The sequence below is a fragment of the Azolla caroliniana genome, unplaced genomic scaffold (assembly GCF_043228905.1).
Source record: "Azolla caroliniana isolate FFs.n. ecotype wild unplaced genomic scaffold, voAzoCaro1.0.p SCAF_21, whole genome shotgun sequence".
Classification (NCBI taxonomy): domain Eukaryota; kingdom Viridiplantae; phylum Streptophyta; class Polypodiopsida; order Salviniales; family Salviniaceae; genus Azolla; species Azolla caroliniana.
Window position 1 is genome coordinate 2,941,447 of NW_028230456.1, and position 25,168 is coordinate 2,966,614.

General features: G+C 35.3%; 3 protein-coding genes across 4 annotated transcripts; 1 reads left to right on the top strand and 2 right to left on the bottom strand.

The window, feature by feature from the left end:
* The first annotated feature begins 3,478 nt into the window (after positions 1 to 3,478).
* On the top strand, positions 3,479 to 8,060 carry LOC147850326 (putative histone chaperone ASF1A). The gene is made up of 3 exons (XM_087336871.1): positions 3,479 to 3,661; positions 7,004 to 7,119; positions 7,524 to 8,060. Exons 1-3 carry the CDS (start codon positions 3,553 to 3,555, stop codon positions 7,932 to 7,934), a joined length of 636 nt encoding a protein of 211 aa, XP_087192997.1. The 5' UTR covers positions 3,479 to 3,552; the 3' UTR covers positions 7,935 to 8,060.
* Positions 8,061 to 10,104: 2,044 nt separating this feature from the next.
* LOC147850327 (endonuclease III homolog 1, chloroplastic-like) lies at positions 10,105 to 16,463 on the bottom strand. 2 transcript variants are annotated; one of them, XM_087336508.1, is made up of 10 exons: positions 16,254 to 16,463; positions 15,963 to 16,141; positions 15,503 to 15,557; positions 14,705 to 14,820; positions 14,508 to 14,574; positions 13,138 to 13,229; positions 12,926 to 13,063; positions 12,726 to 12,821; positions 11,274 to 11,357; positions 10,105 to 11,072 (listed from the first exon to the last, which is right to left on the bottom strand). In XM_087336508.1, exons 1-10 carry the CDS (start codon positions 16,360 to 16,362, stop codon positions 10,917 to 10,919), a joined length of 1,092 nt encoding a protein of 363 aa, XP_087192634.1. In that variant the 5' UTR covers positions 16,363 to 16,463; the 3' UTR covers positions 10,105 to 10,916. The 2 variants fall into 2 exon arrangements, with proteins under 2 accessions (XP_087192634.1, XP_087192635.1); XM_087336509.1 differs by lacking the exons at positions 15,963 to 16,141; positions 16,254 to 16,463 and adding an exon at positions 15,798 to 15,954.
* Positions 16,464 to 17,204: 741 nt separating this feature from the next.
* On the bottom strand, positions 17,205 to 21,632 carry LOC147850328 (enoyl-[acyl-carrier-protein] reductase [NADH] 1, chloroplastic-like). Its single transcript, XM_087336581.1, has 12 exons — positions 21,263 to 21,632; positions 20,313 to 20,422; positions 19,969 to 20,024; positions 19,800 to 19,884; positions 19,656 to 19,703; positions 19,204 to 19,278; positions 18,951 to 19,062; positions 18,565 to 18,616; positions 18,335 to 18,386; positions 18,197 to 18,254; positions 17,804 to 17,902; positions 17,205 to 17,654 (listed from the first exon to the last, which is right to left on the bottom strand). The coding sequence occupies exons 1-12, from the start codon at positions 21,585 to 21,587 to the stop codon at positions 17,485 to 17,487; spliced, it is 1,242 nt and encodes a 413-aa protein (XP_087192707.1). The 5' UTR covers positions 21,588 to 21,632; the 3' UTR covers positions 17,205 to 17,484.
* Between the last annotated feature and the right edge of the window lie 3,536 nt (positions 21,633 to 25,168).

Here is a 25,168-nt window from a genome sequence, read left to right on the forward strand (position 1 = left end):
TGCAAGTTGTCATTTGATTTTGAAGTCCATGGGTCCTCTTTTGATTACACGTCTACTGGAGGATGAATATCACTTATTTTTGACATGCTCAACATGTAAAGTAATGCGCGAGAAATATGGCAACTTGTTAGATGGGCAAGATAATGTAAATGTCACACACAAATGTCCATCAAGAATGGTGAACACAGAATTGGCGTGAATTATTTTCACATATAGAGTTTTTACTACATAGTAGTAACCACCCTTCTTAGGAAGGAGCCACGTGAAGATGATATGGGAGTTGCCCATACAAAGTAATAACCTCGGCATGGATCATAAAATATATCTTATTCTATAATACTTTATTCTAGTAACAAACATGGCATTCCCACCTCATCATGGATCACAAGTATATCTTATTCTATTATACTTTATTCTAGTAACAAACATGTCAATGGGAGTGCTTTGTGATGTTGATGCCCATCGTATGATCATTAAAGTGTTATTCACTCTAGAAGAACAATTCATTGGTAAGATGTGGGTGTCACTACTTGCCTATGGGCCTATAGTCAAGCTCATATTGACTTAATCTCGTCCAACAACATGTTCTCTTCCTTGTTACTAAGCACACACACTCTCTCTCTTTCTCTATCATAATTAGTTTACCCTAGTGGCAAGTTGTTATACTACAATTCCTATGTCAATTTTTTACCTCACTAATATTATACATCATACGTATATCTCTTAATTCACTAGATGCCACGGTGGAATGTAAGGGGTTGAATCCATGACCTCCTGGTCTCCATTAGGCAACCTTTTCGATTGAGCTAAATCCATCCTCTCTCTCTCTCTCTCTCTCTCTCTCTCTTGTGTGTGTGTGTAAACACATAATATATAAACAAATATGCGTGGAATACAACACTTACAATGTGTATCACAACGGAGTATGGTCACCACTACACAGGTAGTGGAACATGTTGAATTGTCAATAGGAAAGACGAACATTCAACATTAGTACTACCAAGGAAAGAATTAGTATGAGAAATTCGTCATATTAGTACTTCAATATTCATAGATATACTCTGAGTCCATGCCTATCATCAAATATGAAAACATTGAGAATATCCTAAATATGATGCAATCCCCAATCCCTAGGAAATAGGAAAATAATGTCCATCTCTGATTTTGGATTTACTTGTGTGAATTGTGCAAACACCCATTGTCTTGGCTAAATCTGAGAAATGTAACTCAAAATTTGACAAGCAAGCAAACATTGTAAAAGAATATAGTGCTCGTTGCTAGTCCATGTTGCTTTAGAGCTAATTCGAAAGGCAAACCCCCAATCTAAACTCGCCAAATGAAAACCTTCGCTACAAGTGACAATTTAGAATGCCAAGTACGTTTTAAACTTTGCAACCATTCATAATCAAATTTATGTAATTTTCATTATTCTTCAGATTTAGATGAGATTGCTTCACATGTACCATATCAGGTCAAGATGTAGGATGTAACACTTTTTTAAGTAAACAAGTTTGACATTGATTACCTATGAGCCCATATTGAGTTGCCACATCTTAGCCTAACGATAACATTGACATTGCAACTAAGAAATACTGATGTGAAATTGATTATGGATATCCAAAATTTCATCATCCAATTCATATATCAATTATACATCACACCTCGAGAGAACCTATGAGATAAGGATTACAAATGGAGAGAGAGAGAAGAGGGGGGGGGAGAGGGATATTGGTAGGGAAAAGAGAGATTGAGATATCCATTTAATCACTTTTTTCGATTAGGAGAGATAGAGTTGGGTGATGTTGTTGATGTTAATTCTTGAAGGTTAATAGAGTTTGAAGAAGCCAATGCTCATTACATATTTCGTCGAATTATGGATTTAGTTGGCAAAATTTGCAGAGCACATTATTGCTTCGAGATTCTTTATCTATGTTGATGCATTAACAAACTTGGTTGGATTGGTGCTCAAATGGTAAAACACATTTCTTATATTGGTCGATGCAAATGTATAAAACGATATAAGCATGGTGGCTAGTGAGTGGAATATATACAAGTATGATTGTAGGGTGGTGGAAAGTTTTGCAATGTAGTTGGCATTCACGATTGTAATTTAGATAACAATATTTATATTCGAAAAGTGATATTTGGGTGATCTACCTTTAGGCGCATGTACTAAAGAGACGAGGCTTGTGAATAAGCACACATTTTTTTTGTACAATTTAGCCAGAAGATAGTATGTTGGATGGTTGGCAGACAATTTTGCTGCTCATATGAAGATTTGGAAATACATACATATGAGATATATATGGCAAGTTGTATATGGGTGTTAATTGAATGCCAAAAAAGTGGGTATTTTTGAGGAGCATATACGGAACTAGGAATCTGCAACGGTTCGGTTTTGGCTTAACTAGTTTGGCCTTGTCAAAACCAAATTGCTAAACCGGTTTGGGAATTTTCAAACGTGAAGCAAACCAATCCCTCAACCGGTATGGCCAAAACGATTAAACCTTAATCGGGTTAGGAACTAGTTTAGCCCAAACTGGTTCGGTTCAGCTTGAGTCTTGCCAAATCGAGCTCAAACCGGTTAAGGAAGCTCAAGCTTGAACCATGTCGAAACGAACTGCCAAGCCATCAAAACGTTTAAAAACGGTTCAATGGCTCGGTTCAGGCTTGAGCCGAGTCGAAGCGATAAAATGTGAAATTATATATTGGCATAGTTGTAGCATACAATACACGTAGAATAATATACGCTAAGTATTTTGTAAGAGTATTCTACCTTATTTATCTTTAAAAATATGTTAAGTACGTATTGTACAGAAGAAATACGTAGAATATGTTAAGTCACAAAAATACCCCTTCCTTTGAAAATACGAGTCTCTCTGTGTAAGTACGTATTCTATAGGAAAAATACGTAGAATATGCTAAGTCACAAAAATACCCCTCCATTTGAAAATACGAATATGTCAATGTAAGTACGTATTGTACAGAAGAAATACGTAGAATATGTTAAGTCACAAAAATACCCCTCCCTTTGAAAATACGAGTCTGCTTGTGTAAGTACGTATTCTACAGGAAAAATACGTAGAATATGCTAAGTCACAAAAATACCCCTCCATTTGAAAATACGAGTATGTCAATGTAAGTACGTATTGTACAGAAGAAATACGTAGAATATGTTAAAGTCACAAAATACCCCTCCCTTTGAAAATACGAGTCTGTTTCTCTGAAGACGAAGAAGACGGACCCCCTTCTTCTTCTTCTCCTTCTTCTTCTTCTTCTTCTTCGTCTCCTGTTTTTCATTTTCCCGCCATTGCAGAACGCAGACGAAGAGACGACAGTCGAAGGAAGCAGGTAGCTTTGGAAGGATCCGCCTAACGACCGCAGATTTAGAAGGTCTCCTCGTAACCTGCTAGAAGAAGGTTAAGCAAATTAAACACAAAGAAAAAAAAAAGGGAAGAAAGAAGGATACGTAGAAGCAGGTGTCGGAACGAGAAAAGAAGAAGAAGAAGAAGAAGAAGAAGCCCTGAAAGCAGAGAAAGGAAGAACGGAACCATGAGCGCTGTGAATGTAACTAATGTTTCGGTTCTTGACAATCCTTCCATGTTCCTCAACCCTTTTCAGTTCGAGATCGCATATGAATGCCTCATCCCTCTAAGCGAAGGTCAGTTTCTTACGCCTAAGATACTTCGTCAGTTTCTTATAGAGGCAGCTCCCTATATTTAGCTCTGTTCTACTCCCCTTCTAGCTCAGAAATGCCCCCTGACAATAAACTTGATAATCGCTGTTTTTATTGCTTTCCTGTTTCCCTTAAAAAATTTACATGTGTGGTAAGAATTAGGATTTTGAACGTGAGATTACGTAACGTAAATAATTAGTTTTAATTTTTTGTTTTCTTTATGGCTCAGAGATAGTTTGAGTTAAGGTACGAATTAGGTTATTTATTCTGGTTCGCATTTAACCTCACGTCAGTGTACTCAGAATTAGAGCCCCTTAAAATATGCATCAGTGCAGTATTCTACTGAAATCGATATTTTGCATCTCCTTTACCCTCAGATATCTCTTGAATAGGAGTAAAATTGAGGATTCTTTGCTTCTCTTTGCATAAGTAGTCTAAGATACGGGATGCAGTTGATTCTCGTTTAAAATTTCTGTTTTTGTTAGTATTATGAAGGTTCAAGGTTTATTTTTTGATTCTCTTAGAGGTCTTTACGATAAATACGAGAAGTCGAGAGTTGTTTCAGTATGCTCAAGAATCAGTTTTTTTATCTTCCCGTTTAACCTGAAATTCGGCACAAGTATGCTAGGAAATAAGAGTTTAACCTTAAAATTTGCATGAGGACAATCTTCTAAAGATTAGAAGTTTTTTGTGTGCCCTCATGCTCGTATATCTTTTGAATAATTTAAGAGTTATATCTATTTTCCTACCTGTTAACCTCAAAAACTGTGTCAGTATGCCTAGGAATTTTGCTTCCTTCTTAGTCTGTCATTTTGCAATAGCTTGCTAATATTTTTGCTTCCCATTTACGCTTAAAATTTTCATCAAAAAATTGCTTTTGTTTTTCCGTATCTCTATGCTCAGATATCTCTAATATAAAATGGGTTATTTTTTGTTTCCGTTTTAGCCTTAAGTTTTGTCAGAATTAAGTTCTTATTTCCCTCCTTTTTATTTGTATGTTTCATAAGAATCAGGTTTTGTTGGCCTTCCTCTTTTTTCTTAATTTTTGTAATAATTGGTTTTCTTTTGCATTCCATTTAACCCTAAATTTTGTGTCAGTACTCTAAAAGAATTAATTTTCTTTTAGCATCTGGTTCTGTATGAGTGTGTTTTTGATTCCTTTCACACTCAGAGTTCTTCTCAGTTAAGATAAGAAATATACATATGTGTTTGCTTCTCTTTATACCTTAAGTTTTGGAAGTAGGAACTTTGTTACACTTTTAATGGTTAACTCTCATTGATATTCTAAAACAATGAGGTTCGATTTGCTTCCTTTTATTCTAAAAGTTTACATCAATATTGCTAACTTCTAGTTTTCTTTCGCTTCCTTTTTAATCTTTGGTTTTTTGAGAAAGTCTTTAATTCCTGTTTAACTTTAAATGTTGTATTAGTATTCTATAGAATTAGGTTCTCTTTAGCTTCAGTGCTGAAAAATGTTTAATAAACTGGACAGTTTATTGGGGGTGTTCTTTGTCTTCTGTTTCTTAGTAAAAGTTTTGGTCGAAATGGTTAATGTATTCTTGCCCATATTTTCACATCTGAATGAATCTGAGAATTGGGTTTGTTGCTTTCCTTCATGCTTAGAGATGGTTAATACAAGCCTGAGAATTAGGGTTTTGACTTCCTTTTATGACCAGAGATGTTTTCAATAAACATGTTCTACAGGATGTGTGCTTTGCTTATTGAGAGTAGTAAGTTTTTTCGTTCAAATATCAGACTATATATTTTTTATTATTAAAACTCCCTTTTTATTTGCATGCTGTTTCAATGATCATTTCAACAAAGCATGCTAATTCTATAGATGCATTTCTTTTCACGATACTTATCATGTTCAGCATGTTATTTGATAACTGTTTGTCGATACATTTAGATCTCTGGTTCAATATGTGATTTTGCCAACAAAAGACCACATCAACCATAGTACGTAAAATTCGTGTTCGTCTACTATATCATTCGTTTTCCTACTTTGGAAAACGAACATGAATGATATTCAAATATTCGTGTGTTTTTTTTTTCCTTTTTTCCCTTTTTTTCCCTTTTTTTTTGGTTTTTTACCTCTTTTCCCCGCTTTTCCTCTGCACATCAACGCTACGCTCTGCTCTCCTCCCCTTTTCCCCCTTTTCCTTGAACGATCTACTGCTTGCATCGTGCACACTAGTCAATAGTGAGTCAGTGACCACATCTTCTCCTGGCCATTACTTTCTGTAATTTTTCATTAATTTCTGTAATTTTTTCGTAATTTCTGTAATTTCTCTATAATTTCTGTAATTTCGTTGTAATTTCGTTGTAATTTCGTTGTAATTTCTGTAATTGTTTTGTAATTTCTGTAATTTCTATAATTTTTGTAATTTTTGTAATTTCTCTATAATTTCTGTAATTTTGTTGTAATTTCGTTGTAATTTCTGTTATTAAGAAGGTAATGTTTATTTTTTGCAATTTTTAAAATTTTTTTTACCTTGAAATTTTTTTTACCTTATAGTAAATAATTTATCCAAAAGTATGGTATTTATCATCCTTCGAGGGTGTTTACCCTTCTCGAATGATTGAATCATTCTCGTGAATGGTACGCATGGTTCATACTATGACATCAACAATTTAGCCATGTAGGAGAACACATCTCTTTTCTCTTTGTTGTACTTAATTCAATGGCCCACCACAGGTTCTAATGTGAATGTTGTGAACAGAATGTGCTGTGTTTCGACAAACAGTAAATTTGAGTGATGTAGGAAAAGAAACATCCATCTGCATTAGCAACCAAGTTTTATCGTGTTTCTTCTCTTTGCTAACAGGCCATGGTTTTGTTATTTGCTAGAAGACTAGTGATATGTTTTTTGTGTTATATTATTGAATAACACTTTTTGTGAACAAAATGCTATATAAATTGACAAAAAATAAATTCAAGTCATCTAGGAGAGGATATATCTCTGTCCATTAGAAAATAAAATTTATAATGTTTATTTATTTCCTGAAAAGACCAGAGGTTTGCTCTTTACTTAGGACTTTTCTCTTTTGTGAACAAAGGCCAACAGTAAATTGTAGTTGTGTAGGAGAATTAGAACAGAAAAACTACAATTTTTCTTCCTGTGTTAAAAGGCCATATACATTTGGACTTACGTCTAAAAGATGAGTGTTTGCTCTTTGTATCAATTTATTCTATGCCAGACGTGATTTAATAATTTGCATTTGAAAAGGAAAATCTATCACTCTTTGCAGAAAATCCACGTATTTGATCTTTGCTAATAAGGCTAGGTCTTGGCAACTTGTCTCACTCACTTTATTTAATGTCAGACTTGGAATGGAAGCTTACATATGTGGGGTCGGCAGAGGACGAGAAGTATGATCAATTGTTGGAGAGTGTTCTTGTTGGTCCCGTAAATGTTGGAAATTATCGATTTGTTTTCCAGGTAAGAAAGATATGGGAATGATGTGTTTAACATAATATACAGAAAAAAACATGTTATTATCAATGATTCTCATTGTAAAATTAATCTATAATTTATTATCACAATAGAAAAGTGATATATATCCAAATAATTGCAAAAGCAATTCATACTTGGTTTGATGACATTTTTGCATACACAAACGCATCCACATGTACTTTGGGATCTGTTAGGTTTAAGTAATATATTTAGAAAATAAATGTAGTGGCTTCTTGAGTCAATTCATATTATTAAATTATTATCTATTGAAGTCTCCTCTCTTTTGTACAAATGCATATACACATTATAACTTGATCTGTGCCTAAATGACGTATAATTTTTCTTGGGGATGTACATGTTTGAAGTGGCCTGCTTATGTTTCTTTACAGGCAGACCCGCCGAAGCCAGACAAGATCCCTGATGAAGACATATTGGGAGTAACTGTCCTTCTTCTGACATGTTCTTACATGGGTCAAGAGTTCATTAGGGTTGGTTATTATGTCAGCAATGATTACATTGATGAGCAATTGCGAGAAGAACCACCTCCCAAGGTCTTACTTGACAAAGTTCAGAGAAACATTCTTGCAGACAAGCCTAGGGTTACGAAATTTCCTATAGTTTTCAACCCCCCCTGTACTACTGATGTTGCAATGATCAATCCCCCATCTGAGAATTCATCTCTTTTTGTATTCCCTCCTGCTGATGATGTATCTCACCCAATGGATGTCGAGAACTCAAATCCTGGGTTTGAGGTCGAGAACTCAAATCTTCTATCTGAGGTCGAGAACTCGTATCAATAACAATCTTGTGATAAGATAGAAGACTTTTTTGGGGGGTGGGCACATTTTATATGCCTAGCACATGCTTAAATGATAGAGATGTTTGTTACTAGATTTTACGTCTAAATTCACAAATGCCTTGTATGATAGTGTTCTAAATCTATTCCTCATCCTTTTTGCACAGTGTCCAGAAAAGGTGGTTCTGATCAAGGACTATGTCTGATGTTACCTCTTCTGTGATGGTTTTAAGTAGTCAGTTTTAAGTCACGCTTGGTAGGTCAACGATAGACGTCAAATAGAATATAAACCATATAGTAAATGGGGTCTACATCAAGGCGATGTTAAAATGGGGAACACATTGCATGTTTTCTGTCTCTGAAGTTTGTATTGAAAACCTGTACTAAAGGTTGGTTTGTTGCGAGCATTTATTGAGGACTTGATCAGCTCATTTTCTCTAATGAATCATATTCTTTATTTTTCTCTTCTTGTCTTGACTATCTTTTAGGAAATATCCCAGTTATAAGGTTTCCATCATTGATTGAATTATCCATTCTTTAACATAGAAGAACTAAAAAAGGTTATTAAATTTCCCCTTGCTATTATTATTCCTCACCACATGAAGATAATATTATTACCCGTAAACATAAAATGTAGGTCATATGATCATTGTACAGTTTTCTGTCAGCTGATACTATTATATGCTACAAGTAGGAATAATTGAATCAATAAAGGGTGGAATATATGGACACCCCATTATATAAGGAAACACATCCATATTAGCTTTTATGGTGCACTATCATATATGGACATTGGTAAAATATGAAAACAATTCCATTGACGTTAATTTTAAACAATGGTCATACATACATGATACTAGAAGCAAAGACATGAAACATATATGACAATACCTCAATTTATCATAACCCTTGGCATCGCAAAGGAAGAGAAAGTTTAGAGCTTGTCTCAAAGGAACATACAAATAAATAATTGAAAAGACCACTTGTATATTCAGCCAAAACAAGGAAAAGAACATAGAATTTCATGGTTTCACATTATTCCATGCTCTAAAGTTGATACAATAGAGAGTAAAGGGAAGAGACTTAGGGTAGATCATATATGTAGAAAAGGTGTGCCAACTCCAACTTCCAAAGATGCAAAAATTGATGGAAAAGAGCCATTAACTTCTAATATGTAATATATTCAAGGTTGAAGGAAAGGAATTGTAGATGATATTAAAATGTTGTTCAGTTCAGTAGGCATGTTCATAGGGGTCTAGGAAGCTTAGCATGAACAAGATAGGCATGTAATATATTTAAGAGTATTCAAACAAATGGGAGAAAAAAGAAGAGTTGTCAAAGTGAAATCATGTATGAGTGTGCATATGTTTATGGTTTAAAGTAACCCTTGTGGAAAACAACTTGAGAATACCTAAGGTTCCATGGTCAAGAGGGAAAGTTAAGTGAGGAGAAGAAATTGAAAGGATTTTATTAATAAGAAATAGATGGATGATAAAATGGACTTGTTAGGGCCATAGCCAAGAACAAGATTCAATTGAAGAAAAGAACGGGGGGAGAAATGAGAGAAAAAAGAGGAGATTAACAATGCATTAACAATAGAATTGATGCAAAATGGTTTCATTAATAAACACATGCATTATAGCCTATGTGAGTGGCGACATTTCATAAAATTATATACATACTAATATAATATATCCTAATGATCATAAGTTCAAATCTATATCATGCTTTTGGGGGTAGAAAGAGACCAAACCTAAAATAGTGTTACTGTAACTTAAAATTAAATGGTCATACATGTATACTTTGTAAATACATATCAAGAATATGCACGAAGGCTTGATTCATGCTTTCTTCACATTAAAATACTAAAAATACACAAACTAATGCACATATCAAAGGTTACACCCTATGGACTATGACCATCATCAATCGACAAAAATTATGGGGATATAAAATTGAATCACTTCAGTGGTAGTTATGTGCCATGCTTACTGAGCAGCATAAAACCATTTCTCTAATAATATCACTGGATTCCTTGTAAGGATTAATAAAGCAACCAAGGGCTTTCAGTATTGGTTTGAATTTCTTTATATAATTAAATAGAAAATTAAAACAAAAAAACTCAAAAATAAGATGAAAAACTATCTTCTGGTTCACTATAGCCCCCTAAAAATAGCACAAACTTCACAAATAAAAACAACAAAAATAAAGAAATCAGATAGTTATCCGTCCCATGCAAAGTTTCATTGTCAGTTATAAAAATTCAATTAGGTTGATTCTCTTCCAACAAAAGCTAGGTCGTTTGGCAATGAACTGCAAAAAAGTTATATGCCCTTCCATATTCCAATGGACTCCAAATAATGAAAGCAATATCCATATGCATAAGCCACACTTTCCATTGGACTCCAAAGAAAAAGCTGCAAATCCATATGCATAAGCCGGACTTTCCAATGGACTCCGACATAGCTTATCCATACACCAGCTACTTTGCAATAGAATCCTAAAAACACCAGCTGCTTTCCACTGGATTGCAAAGAAGATACATATCCATATGCTCTGCATTTCACAGTTCCTTTTCACTGGACTGAAGAACAGACACATTCATTATACAGCCATATATGAGTCGCTTTTCATGATGAACTACCAAAACTCATATATCCATCTACATAAAAGCCAAACCCCAGCCTTTTCAATAACTTCAAATGAGCCATATCCAGATGCGTAAGGCCAGTCTTTCATGAACTCAACAAAAAGCTAAACCCATATACCACCGCTGCCTTGATGGACTAAAGAAGCAGTAAACACACGCGTAAAGCCAACTCCAAAAAAGATATATCCATATGAATATACCCATATTGCACCACATTTTCTTTCGTAAAAGAAGTTATATCCATATGGACGCCCAAAAAACCTATATCCCATATGGATTCAGGCATGCTCTCTGTCTCTGTCCATGGGTTGTTAGTCATAACGGTAAGTGTAATTTTCAACCAGCATTGCCATTTTCACGTTTAGTTCTCTTTGGTGCCATGGACTTGGCCGGACTGCAAGCTTCTTTGAAAGCAGCAGGGCATTCAGTATTGAGAAGGCATTGATCACACCGTGGTCGTACTGGTGTGCATATTGTCTGTCCAAAGCCAACCTGCAGTTTTGCCAAAAGACCTCCCGCCAATGAGTGGGTAGAGTTAACATAATATTGCAATGAACGGTATCTCTTAAAAATCTGCACCACATATTTGGCTCTTTGGGGTGTGTTTGCCTTAAGAGTCTTGAAATTCTTAGTCAGTCATCCACGAAAAACCAAGGAGAAGGAAAAAATACAAGTACATGGATTGAAACTTACAAGTAGAGGATTGATTCCCACCCACTCCTCCAGTGGAAGCCAGGCTTCAAGAGCTATCCTTGTTTCCTCTGGGGTTTTGGTTTTCTGGCAAATATATACAGCGTTAATGAATTTGGAATTACAATACGTAAAGTAACATGTTCACAGGATTGACGATCTGCATAAAGTTACAATACAAACATGTATAATGGTATAATGCATAAATAACCAGTCAAAATATCCTTATGTATAATGGTATCAACAACTCTATTAGTAAGTCATTGTTGTTACTTTACTTTATAAAGTCATCATAGTGTCATTTTTCCAATAATAAGAGAGGTTGGAATGGTCTAATTTACATACACCAAGGACCAGGTGATTTCTTGCTACTACTGCCTTTGCCTCATACAAAGGGATCTGATATAGATGCCAATAATGTCAAGCAAAAGGCATATAGGGAATTTACAAGGTTTTCTTTTACATCATTCAAAAGAGTGGGTTGTCACCACTTTATGAGCTTGATGCTGCTACGATGCATGCTAATCCCCAATGAAACATTGATACCACATATGGGTTATTTATTACATTCTATTCAATCTCTGCTACGAAACACTTATTTTTGGCCTTCAAAGAATGAGGGATGATGGAAATAATCACATTATGTGCATCAAACAATACCTTTACAATGTTAGTCAGCATATAATTTGTTCACCAAAAATCATGACCTAAAATAGACTTTGAGATTAATGTACCTACACTGTGAATAATTGAGAATTGATTATGATGGGAGGCATGCACTATATTAGATTACACCTGTGATATCGAAAGTTTCAAGGATGGAACATATGAAAACTACAGTTCTAACCAGATCAGAAAATTCTGAAATTAGCTCATATTACTTCCATAGAAAGTTATAGATGTAACGGTCACTTCTCATCTGTCTTTTCCCCTCACATGGTTAGATAATATTTTTGCTTATTCCCCCACCAGAATGTTAAGACTCCTAGCAACCATTTCTCAGGAAGAAGAGCACAGAGAATGATGATACGAAGCATTCTTTCTGATGACTGTATATTATCTCACAGGTCATGACTTTCTTTGGTTAATGAGCTTATTAGTAATTACTACATCTTTGTTATTTGATCTTTAAGTTTTTGACAATGTGAATATATAATGGATGAGAAAACAAATAGTATGATTATGTAGGATACATAGAACGTGGCCAAATACTGCTTATCTCAACAATATGGTCATTAGGAAGCAGTTTGCATGACAATGGCAGAAAGCGAATTCAAATATGATGAAGGCCACAAATTATCCTGTGGATTGATCATGGGATTTTTTCCCATGGAAAAAATGAAATATTATTTCCAGCTTCATTAATAACAAAAAGTTAATGAGCTTCTCCACAAGTAACAGTATAGATTTATCAATTACTATTTATCTTTTAAAAAGCTACATATTATTGCTCACCCGTGAGTGACCCACCCAACCAAGCCTGTTTGAGATTCGATGAACATGAGTATCAACACAGATACCTTGAACATTTTCCCAGGCAACATTCATGATCTGATTTTCAACACATTTATGATTTTCATATGCATAGTCAGCTTATTGGGCTACAACATAAAAAATAAATCCAAAATGATATCATTATGAAATGAACTCCATACTAAATGTGCCATTTTGGGCCCTATCCCAGGTAAAGACAAGAGCGCTTTCAAACTATTAGGGATATCTCCATCATATTTATCTCTGCATATTTTTGCTACTTTCTTCAAGTAACTTGCCTTTCGAGAGTAGAATCCAACCTATCAAACTTAAGCGAAGAATTTGGTCAGTTGAGGCTATGCAATGAACGGTGAGTACTATTAACATTACATACCGGATAAATAATTTCCCTTATCAATGCTTCTGATTTCTCCATCATTCCTTCAACAGATAAAATTCCTTGCTTCTGAAGCCTTTGAACAGCTCCTAATCACAGAAAGGGGCAGCAGACAGTATGAACTTCATAAATTATTAACCGGCATAAGAACTTGACATTGACACAAATCCCTGATATGAAACAGAATATTGTACAAAACAGAATGAAAATATCTCCTGTTCTTGCACCCGAAATTTACAGATAGTAAGCTAACAGGGCTGGTTCACATAACCCTCTTGCACACATAAGAAAGAGAGCATTTATCACGTTTTCTCTCATTGTCCTGTAAGATGATTTCATTAACATTATTATTTCTGAGAGAAAAGTGCGAGAGGTGTCTTTTAGGTACAATGTTTTACAAAGATTATCTATTTTCAAATGCTATATTTTTGGATACTTTCAGATATTCCTCCTGGACAAAATGTATAACAAGACTTTCCCACAACAGCATAAAGTAGAGTCCAGACTAACCAAGCTTTTAGTATCATTCTTTTCCAGTTGCTAGTCTCCGTATATATCTGGCCCTCTTCATAATCCTCTCCATTATCTAAACCTTCTATTACACAGGTTTGTGAGCTTATCCCCTATATATCTTAAATAGTGCGCATAATGAGTCTGAATCTGTATCCTAGTACCTTCTGTGAGTACATCCCTAAGTTCAAATACTCATCTACATGAGTTTCTCTCATACATATAAATGCTTCCAAAAACATATTTTGTATGATTAATACAAATCTAGTATGAGTCATTTGGCACATGCTGAATGATAACATAGAAGACATGAGAGAGCAAGATAGTGCGCAACAAAAGAAACTAAAAATGCTTTACTTTCAAGCGAACAAGAGATGGCAACTTTGATGAGTAAAAGCATTATAAAAATCTGATGAGTAAGATGGCAACTACATGTACCATGACAGATATAGGTGTTATGCCTCATTCTTCCTCTACTGGAGAGAGACAACATAAACAAAAAATGAAAGAAAGCCTTACATTAAAGAAGAAATTTTAATTGATGCTCCAAAGACATATATAGTTAGAAAAACAAATCCATGTTTACTTAATGAGACAGACTCTATCATTTTTATCACTTGGTGAAAGAATTATTTTGGTTTTTTATCTATTAAAGACCAGTGCGATGTTATTAGCCTCAAATTAATCAGCCTTAAAATAATTCATCTTTATTATTACCAGTAGGTAATGATCTGCTTTACAAAGTAAATTTCGACTACAATTCTTTTTCTTTTAAAAACCGGAAATTTAGCAAGTTAATTGTAAATACTCATTGCAGTAATTCAAATTTCACTTGAACTGATTAGATAGTGCACAACCATGAGTGACCTCATCCTTGGTTTGGCTTGAAAGTAAAGCAGAAACTAACACAGCAAACCGATGCTCCTGTGAACAAAGCCAATAAGAGGAAATATAGGTATGAAATATCTTGAAATTAAACATTATTATATATTCAAAAGCATGCCTTTTCTTAGACCAAAATTCACTATTATGTTGTCATATCTTGAAAGCATACCTTTGGTGGAAGGTAACTACCAGCTTTCTCACAGCCCATGGTATCAACAGGTGCATCCCCAGATGCTCTCATCTTCCTTATTGCCTCTAGAACTTGTTGCCATCGTGGTGGCATTACTGTGAAGACAATGGCACTTTTACCAATTTAAAGCTTTGAGAAAAGGGATTTGTGTTCAAAATAAAGGCTTCACCATAAAAAGGAAATATACCACATTATTGATGTTAGCATAAAAACTTCAATAGAAACAGAAATATACGATATATTACTATCAATAACTTGCTTTATTTGTTCATCTATCTAAGGAGCGGTCATCTATCATTAGACATAAAATCCAACCATAAAGGATACCATTTCGATCTGCATTTCTTCAAGCTTAACCATGTAGGATTCACAAAAGTAGATATCGAGATGTGTGCCACAACCAGGTAGCACTTTTATAATAAGAATCACATTGTTAATCTGTTTGATCCTTCACATCATGTGTAACAACAATGATATCTAGAGTATGGTATCAACAGAAACCCATTCATGATCTGCTAATCCATTCCTTCTGTTTGTTTCTTCAAGAAAAACAATGGTTCAGAAGATAAAAAATGTTTGGAATTTGTTTTTTGGAGGCTTGGAAGTGATAAAACACATTGCAGATTGACTCCATACTTGCCCAGTATATGCATAAAAACACCTATATTCAAGACTTTGAATGGACAGATTTATCTATTCCCGTGCAAATATGGTTTATATCTAGCCTTAATACTTATGCATTTATTTCTCCTCGTCAAAGTTATTAAAGCTAAAAACCTTTTGAAACAGAGGAGATCATATTATTGTTCAGTTTTGCTTCACTATCCTGCTCCTGGTAAGAAAAAAAAAATGTAATAAACAACAACCATATAAGGCAAATTTTTCTTAACGTATAAAGAAGGTTTACAGCTACAAAGAAAATAAAAACGAAAAACTATTGATAATAAGTTATAACTAAACTTCAAAATAGAAGTTGCAATAAAAGAGGGGAAATTTACAAAATGGAAATCTATGGAGATGCCTTAACATTACAAAAACGATGAAAAAATGGAAAGCTATAGGCAATAAATACCTTCACAAGATGGTTTTCTTGCTGAATCTCAATTACTTTAGCTTCATTATCATTTTCATAGGAAACTTCTACATGCAATCTCTTTTTTCCATCAGTTCTTCTGATAGGATGACTTTGTTTTTCTTTACCAGTGGCAGAAATAGTCATTAATCTATCACTTCTTACCTTCGCAAGATGGTTTTCTTGCTGAACCTCAATTACTTTAGCTTCATTATCATTTTCATAGGAAACTTCTACATGCAATCTCTTTTTTCCATCAGTTCTTCTGATAGGATGACTTTGTTTTTCTTTACCAGTGGCAGAAATAGTCATTAATCTATCACTTCTTCTGAGTTTTAATTTCCCTGCACAGAGAATAAAAAGAAGCTTACATGTTTAAAAACTTAAAGAAGAAAATTATCTTCGATAGAAATGACATAAGAAAAAGGAAAAGGAAAAGAGGCCATCATCCTAAACCTGGGGTATCCTCTGTTCCTGATGTAGTTTGAGCTCTCCATGGCTCCATGATGGTTTCCCTCGTCTTCCTACTTTCAATGACACGGTAAAAAAATTGCTTCAATGACATACTCTTAGTTCTTCATGGACTACCCAATTTGTTTTATTCGATTGACACATATGGGTAGTTTTGTCATGGATTCATGCGCGACTCAACACTTTCTTTGTTACTCTTCTCTCTGTGTATCTTCTTTATTAGTAAGCTTGACTTTGGTTTGATGACAATAGCCAATAGAAAGCCACCCTCATGACTAGCCTCAAGAGTATACATTATCTTCTTAGGCTATCTCACCTTGCTTTTGCTAATAAGCATCTTCACTCTTTTTGCACTCATGTCATTATGTAACGTGTGTGTGTGTATGCTCTAGGTTTGAGCATGTGTTGGTTACTAGTATGTTTTCTTTTAAAATGGTAATGTTATTGTCCACACCCTCCTTGTCTTAACATATTGGGGTTGGTCCAAGTTAAGAATCACCCTATGAAATGTTAAGAATCACATTTTCCAATAACCATTACTTGTATATTATGATCTTGCAAGATTGTCAAGTACAATCGCAAATATGATTAGATGTTTGCCGTAGATAATAGAGTTTAGGGTTTAGGGTTTCAAGAAGACATGCTAGGATTGTTCAAATTGTTGAACACCATCGATAGGGAAAGAGCAAAGTTAAGTATTATCACAAACATGTTTTATGCATGGCCTCACATTCTTGGAAAATCAATGATGACATAAATATCAACCTGCACCTAATGAGACACACTTGGCTCATAACATAAAGCATGAATCAATGCTCTAATCTGCTTAACAATCCTTTTACAGAGTATAATCAAGGCAATTCTATAATTATAATTATAACACCTAGATCATGCACAAAACCATACATAAATTTTGCCCAAGTCCAGACACAAGCATTATAAAAAAACCAATATATTAATCTTCAATCCTGATTAGATATCTCAAATTCCCAAAATGTTGTCATCGAAACACAAGTATTCTGAATCTTAAGGTTGACAAATTTTATGGCTAAAACATGGGACTTGTGGTTATTGGGAATTTGAAAAATGAGAATCTCATTACATCCTTCTGGAAACTCTCCGGTGCTTTTTGTATGGTGAAAAGGGCCGATTAATAAACTAATGTAAATGCTAATCACATGGACAAACGGTTGATGAATGACTTATGTATCAAAAATCAAGCAGGAACACTATTCTGCTTGGGTGTTGCCGCTGCAGCTTGTGCAATGGTCGGGCTGTCAGTTGCAAGGCCCATTGCATGTAATCCATTATCCACATAAACAACTGATCCTGTGATTGATGATGCTAATGGTGAAGCCAAGAATGCTGCAGCATTGCCAACATCATCTGCAAAAGAGCAAGAAGCATCTTATTTCGATTTAGACAGTCTTTTTTATCTTATGTTAATTTGTACACATGACAAAAATAACCCATTTACAATTGCACATGAATTAAAACGGCATTAAAATTCCCACAAATGCACATGATATGCTAACCAGCCTCAAGTTCCTTTTGAAGAGGAGCATTTGCAAGTGAGTAATTGATCATGTCATCAATAAATCCAATTGCCTTGGCTGCCCTGCTCCTCAGGGGTCCTGGCAAGTGGGGTGAATATTAGAACACTGTTACAAGATTGATTATTCCAAATAATGGTACTGATCAAATCATCAAAAGGGAAATGCACATCCAAGTACTTGAAAAGATCACCATTACATTCACAAAAGAAACATGCATAGATTCATTAGGGAAATGCACATCCAAGTACTTGAAAAGATCACCATTACATTCACAAAAGAAACATGCATAGATTCATTGAACAAATTTGTATAAAATAATCATCACCATAAAACAACATCTTCATCATGCCATGGTTATGGATGAGAATAAACCTGCTGAAATGGTATTAACTCGAATCTTGTACTTTCTACCAGCTTCAAATGCAAGGACCTTTGATGAACAATATCAACATTAGTACATACATTTACTAAGACTCTACCAGTTATAAATTGAATAAAAGAAAAATATACCCTAGTATCACTTTCTAGTGCTGCTTTGGCTGAGCTCATTCCTCCACCGTATCTAGAAAGATCAAATATAAAGATGATTCACCAAATCATGAATTGATGATATGTTAAACTTTGTAGGCTACATCAATATATCTAAAATATCACCTTATTCAGGAATTATTCTCTGCAGCAATGTAATTAAGAAAAATTTTGTAGGCTTGAAGTTACATATAAAATGTTAAGAAGCTTACCCAGGAATGATTTTCTCTGCTGCAATGTATGTAAGAGACAGACTTGAGCCACCTGTTATTGATAACACATGGGGAACTTTTACAAATCTTTCTTGCAAAGTTTCAGAATAAAGAGGCATCACACTGATACAAACAAAGATATAGCATACATTTCTTGCAAAGTTACAGAAAAAGAGGTATCGCACTGATCGCACTGATGCAAACAGAGATAAATACTATCTTTTTTGCACAGTTACAGAAAAAGAGGTACAACATTGATATAAACAAAGATATATACATACCTTTCTTGAGAAGTTACAGAAAAAGAGAAAAAGAGGTATCACAGTTATACAAACAAAGATAAATACGCTGGATACATACAAATCTTTCTTGTACCAAATAAATACCTGAATTCATGAAAGGTGCAAAATGCTGAAGTAAAGACACATATGAGTAGCTGGATGCTGAAGCTGCAGCAAGATATCCACGCCTCGATGTTTCAAGGAGAGGTTTGGTTACCTGTTCATAAAACAGATCCATATACCATTTCACAAAAAGAGAGTTCTACTCTTGGAAGCTGTCTATTTTCCCCAGGAAGATTCAAATCCTGGAAATTTACCAAGGAAATCAACTCTGGAGGGATGTGAGCTTTGTTTTTACCTCGGGACCATTCGCCAAAGAATGTACCAAAATGTCTATGCTGCCGAAGTCCTGTTTTACACTCTCAGCCACCTCCTGCACAGAGAGAGAGCGGTTAGAATGATTGCAAGATGCAACATCAAAAGCCATTAATATCATCACTTCACAGATAAACTGCAGAAAATATTACATAAACAATTAAAAGAAAGAATCTTCAGTATGCACGTCTCTGTACATCTGCCATAGATATAATAATTTAGTAACACGCATATTTTATAAGTCGCTAAAAAGATTTCAGAAACCTAATATGTGCATGCCATTATACATCAAGACAATATAACCTTTAGCACATAGTATATAAATAAGGTTAAAATCAGAAAAAGCATCCCAGAAACTCTTTATAGAATTTTATCACTCAGTACACATTACATGAAAATGAATCATATAATCATGATTGTGATCCATATCCTTACCGATACAGTCCATTTACTGTTCCCAGCATATCTTTTGTTTGTTTTTATCTGTACAACATAATTTACAAATTTCTCAAAATTACAAATAATAAAATAAACCATACCATGCATGCACAGTAAAGCACCTTAGTGAAGAGCATTCACCTCTTCAGGAACATCTTCAGGTGTGTCAAAAACAGCATCAAGTGGATAAACTTTGGTGATCTCCATGAGCGACCCATCTGGAAGACTGAATCATATATACATATATAAGTACAAGAATCTGGTTTTGTGCCTCAATTTCATTCATTGAAATACATAATGCCACACTTACACACGAGATTCATCGAATTTTCCTCTCCTGAAGCTTGTCTCAAAAATATTCAATGCCTACAATTAAAACAATATATGTAAAAGATTTGGAGCTTGTACTAGGAAAATTCCATCTTGAAGACAACTGCACGAAAGACAATATAATTTTATCTGAATTCCTCAGACAATCGACAAATTTTGGCTGAACCTTGATTCATTTGTTTCTAACTTTTAGTGGCAAAATTGTTTTATTTTGATTAAACTTTATCTGAAACTATTTGGATGGTTCAAATCCAGAGCAACTTTAGCCTAACATTGACCAACTTATTTAGAAAAACTTCATCTGAAATAAAAAGGAGAACATACAGGAACCCAAGTCCCAACAAGGATCTCCGCTCCAGCTGCAGCTAAAGCCTTGGCTATGGCCCAGCCATAACCTTGATCATCAGCAACTCCAGCAATAAATGCTCTCTTCCCTGCAGGACAACACGCATCTCCAAAAAATGAGGAAATCGACATTATGGCCTAAAAAGAGGAACTTGGCTCCAGATCATCATATTTATGGTGTTTTATAAGGTAAGAATTTCCAATCATTTACAATCCTAAAAATCGAGAGAAATGACACCTCATCATCATTATGGTTCAAAATATGAGCATCAAATCGTCAAGTTATGGTCCCAAATTGGAGGAAACTAGCATTTGATCCTAGCATTATGGCCCATGAAAAAGAAGGGAATTCACATTACACTCTTAAATGTACAACACTCGGCTTCATTAGTGGCTATGGAGATTGCATTTATCACTGATTTAAGCAACTCCATAGACAGGAATGGAATAATAAAGCATGCAAAATGGAAGAGTAAGAAGGTGAAAATGAGAAGAAATCCTGTTAAATTCCTACATTTTTGGTATTAAAACTCCTTACATTCTGATAAAACTGACCATCATAAGCTCAAAATCAGCAACTCTCCATAGACAGGAATGAAATAATAATGCATGCAAAATGGAAGAATATGGAGGCAAAAATTAGAGGAAATCGTGTTAAATTCCTACATTGTTGGTATTAAAACTCCTTATTTTCTGATAAATCTGACCATCATAAGCTCAAAATCAGTAACTCTAACTAATCATCGAGATCATGATAGAGATTCTTATGAACAAATCTCGGAAGGAAAACTCTTCTAAGATAAGATAAAAGCATTCAAGAAGCAAGAACAATGTATCTGGACCATGTCGGAGCTAAAAAGCTTAGCAAATTATTTATTTACTCCCCTCCATAATGAAATAGATAAATTGTGTGGCACTTTTTTGCTTACCACGAAGATCAATTGCAAGAGAAGGCAAAGACGAGGGTGAAGAAACTCCATTTCCATTCGAGGAAGAAGCCAAGACCTGAACATCTCCTTTACGAGAAGAAGAAGAAGAAGAAGAGAGGTGTCTTCTTCTTCCTCCTCCATAGCTGAGAGCGTGGAAGAGGATCCGAGATCCTGCAGAGAGGAACGGGGACTTTGAGGCACCGACTCCACGGAATCGGACCATCTGGGGGGAAGAAGACAAAGGCGAGAGGTTTCGGATGGATGAAGATGCAGCATACTGCAAATTAGAGCAAATCACAGAGGAGGAGGAGGAAGAAGAAGCCATCGAGTGAGGTACGAGGGTGGAACAGGGGAGGGGGGGGCAGAAGAAATATGGAGGAGGGCTAGTTAGTGTAGACAGTAGTAGAGCAGAGAAACAGGGCTTTATGTAAGGAGGGCAATTTTGTGTGTGTTTGAGAGAGAGAGAGAGACTCTGTTTTTGTGTGTGTCTCATGCAAACTTTACTTTTATCTCTCCCCTGCTTCTTCTATTTCTAGTAAGTAGCTTCTTCTATTACTAGTAAGTAGAGTATATTAGTGCTTCCATCCATCCTTCCTTCCTTCCTTCCTTCCTTATATGCTAAGGATGATTTCAAGCTAAAGAGGATGCCAAGAGTAAATTTCCATCCCGCCGGGCCGAACCACACCACACATAAGGCTAAGGGATGAACGGAGATCTTTACGACACGAGTTCGGCTGACTCGAGCAATACATAATCTACTAAGTATAGAAGGATTATGTCACAGATAACCAATCTGTACAATCTCGACAAGCTGCGTGGATTTCTCTGCAGATTGGCGGGCCTTCGTTGAGGAAGGAGGTAGAGAAGTTGGAACCAACACGCTTGGAGGAGGCGGTCCACGTTGCAGAGCACGTGGGCGACTAGGGAGGCCTCCCAACACAAGGAAGACTCCCTAAAGAAAAAGGGGGACTTGAAGACCTCACCATCTAGAAAGGAACAAATTGTTGGGTATCACAAATGGAAGCAAGGTGAGTGAATGAAACACTCCCTCAAACCCCAACTCAACCCAATGTTACTTCACGTGTGGTGGATCACACTTAGCTCGGGGGGTTCCCTAAGTGTGAAGGGGGTTCCTCTCAAGTGGCGAGAGCGCAAGTCAAACTCGACAAAGAAGACGAGGAGGAATCAACTACACGAGTTCGAGAGAAGGCAAATTCAATGAAGGTGTGCTCAACCAAGGGGGACAAGCAAAATGTGATGATGGAGGAAAGGCCTCAAAGGGCCATACAGCAAGGGATCGAGACCATTCGAGTAAGGTGTGCTCAACCAAGGTGTCTGAGCAAGGTCTAAAGACAAAAGGACTGCCTTGAACTATCATAGAGCAAAGGACCAACCACAATTCAAGTAAGGTGAGTTCAACCAAGGTGGTTGAGTGAGGTGGTGGGGATAGAAGGGAAGATTGAGAGGGGCACACAACACAAAGCACAAGGCTAACACATTGGGGCTACTGGTGTAGTTATATAAGCTTGATGAGACTCAAAGCTCTAGAGGACTTGGGTGAATGACATGTTCCCAATTTGTCTCAACTAGGACAGTGCCCCAAAACTGATTGGGACTCATAAGAGAGCCCAATCAGTTTTGAGACAAATTGGGGACATTACTTCCCAAATCTCCCTTTATTTCAAGAGTAACCCCTGACAATTACACCCGATTTATGCAATTTGTACTTGGCAACAACATCCAATGCCTAAGCTTTTACTTGTACATTCATGTGTGCACACATGTGCATAGGGGAAAGACTCTCATATACACCCACTTGAGATTTTCTTTATGTCCTTGGATGCAACAAACTTTTCATTATTTCCTCATATACACTTTGTCAACCTTTGGAAGAGACATTTTATTATATGGGTTGTGTTGACAGAGGAGATATAATAGTTTTACACTACAACCCAAACACAACATGTAACACATAATGTCATTAGTGATTTAGTAGTGTTCTTTGCAAAAGTTTGAAGAATATAAATCATGACTATATAAGATGACTCTAAAAGCATCTCGCGATATAAACACCTTGTCATATGAGCAATGAATAAGGCCATATAAATTCATACTCCCAAGCCACTCATTGTGGATTGTACGAATGCAATAATTGCTCCATTGAACATTGGCGGCTTTGCTCTTCTGACATATAATATGAATGTAAATTCAAGTTTTCTATTGCACTCTTGGCATGCAACGAGGTCTTTTCACTTTTCCCAATCGTGAAAACTCAACCAATTCAACGAATAAAGAGAAACCAAAGACTATTTTAGTATTTCACCTTATTTGATATCACACCATTCATGTGTGCCAATACCATTTCAGGCATTTACCATATATGTATATACATACATACTGCCGATTGCATGTATTTCTCTTGTTGGTATACCCTAATCCTATTGCTATGGGTTTTGCTCATACATACTTTAACTCATGATTGCATGTTTTCAACCTTTAGCTCTCACCCTTTATATATATTGCTCTATGTTGATGCATCTCTATTGTAGTGCAGAAATGCTTGTGATCCATGATCCACCCTTGGCTGAAGCCTGCCACTTAATAAATATTAGCAAATGTCTATATTCTTTAGTATCTTTGTCCACATATGTATTTGATCCATGGTTAGTACTTCACTTGTATTGCCCCACAAAATATATTCATCAATGGGTAAATGCAATTCCTCTCTAGGTTTTAGATTCATCCCTAGCCAACATTATCACATATAGTGATTCATGCATATCTTCTTTGCTTAGTAAACTTATTCACACTCTCTAGGTTTTTCCCCATGTTGCAATGTTGCATTTGTCCAATCTCTAACGGGCATTTGACACATAATGGCTAATGTATGTAAACGTTGCTCTCAAAACCAAACCACTCTTTATATCAATACATTTCACTTGGTAAGCTTAGCGCTTCTTTGTGATGTTTCCCCCCTTGTTGATTTGTGAAATTTACAGAGAGTTTGTTGTCTATGACTTAACTACAAACTATTTTTCTCATCTTTCTCACTTACTTGTCATTATATGACAATTTAGTGCCAAATATGGATATGACATATTCAATTGTACCAACAAAACTAATAATCTCAATTCAATGATAAATTTTATCATTATTATCCAATTGGATGAGTGCATACACTAGGTTGGATAGGTAAGTGACAACCATAGCTCATTGAAATATTTTGGATGATAAACTAGAACCATTTTGTAACTATACAATAACATAAAAAATGAATATACTTGCAAGAATGATAAGATAAGCCATGAACCAATAACATTTTGTATTATCTCTATGTAGAAAGTTATGTATTGTCCACTTTATAATGCAAGGAATAACAAACAAACAAATCTTGATTGTTATTAAATAGGATCATTAGTCAAAAGTGTCTAAAGACCTTTGTGAGGCATTCATTCATAGACCAACCAAGAGATGACTATGGATTATATCTCCCATAAAAGAAAAGGAAGACTACCATTCAAAGCACATTCATGATCATAAATTTTCACACCCACCACTATACAGAATAATTGATTTCTCCACTACATAACTAAATACATAGTGCATGCACACTATTCTTAACATCTATGTACATTATTGTCTACTTGAAATATATGTTTTCATTAAGGTAATAACCAAAAGTGGTAGAGCACAATACATATTAAGGTATTCTAATTATGGAGGGATAGGGCCATGTAGAACATCACTTTGGATGATATCCAAAAAGATGAGAGAACTAGAAAGACACTATACGATGCCCAAGGCTTGAGATGTCAAGAAAAAATAAATATGTAGGGGACAATCATTTGCGACTTACTTGATATAGGCACAACGAGTGTGAGAGACAGATGTAATCTGATCCTACTA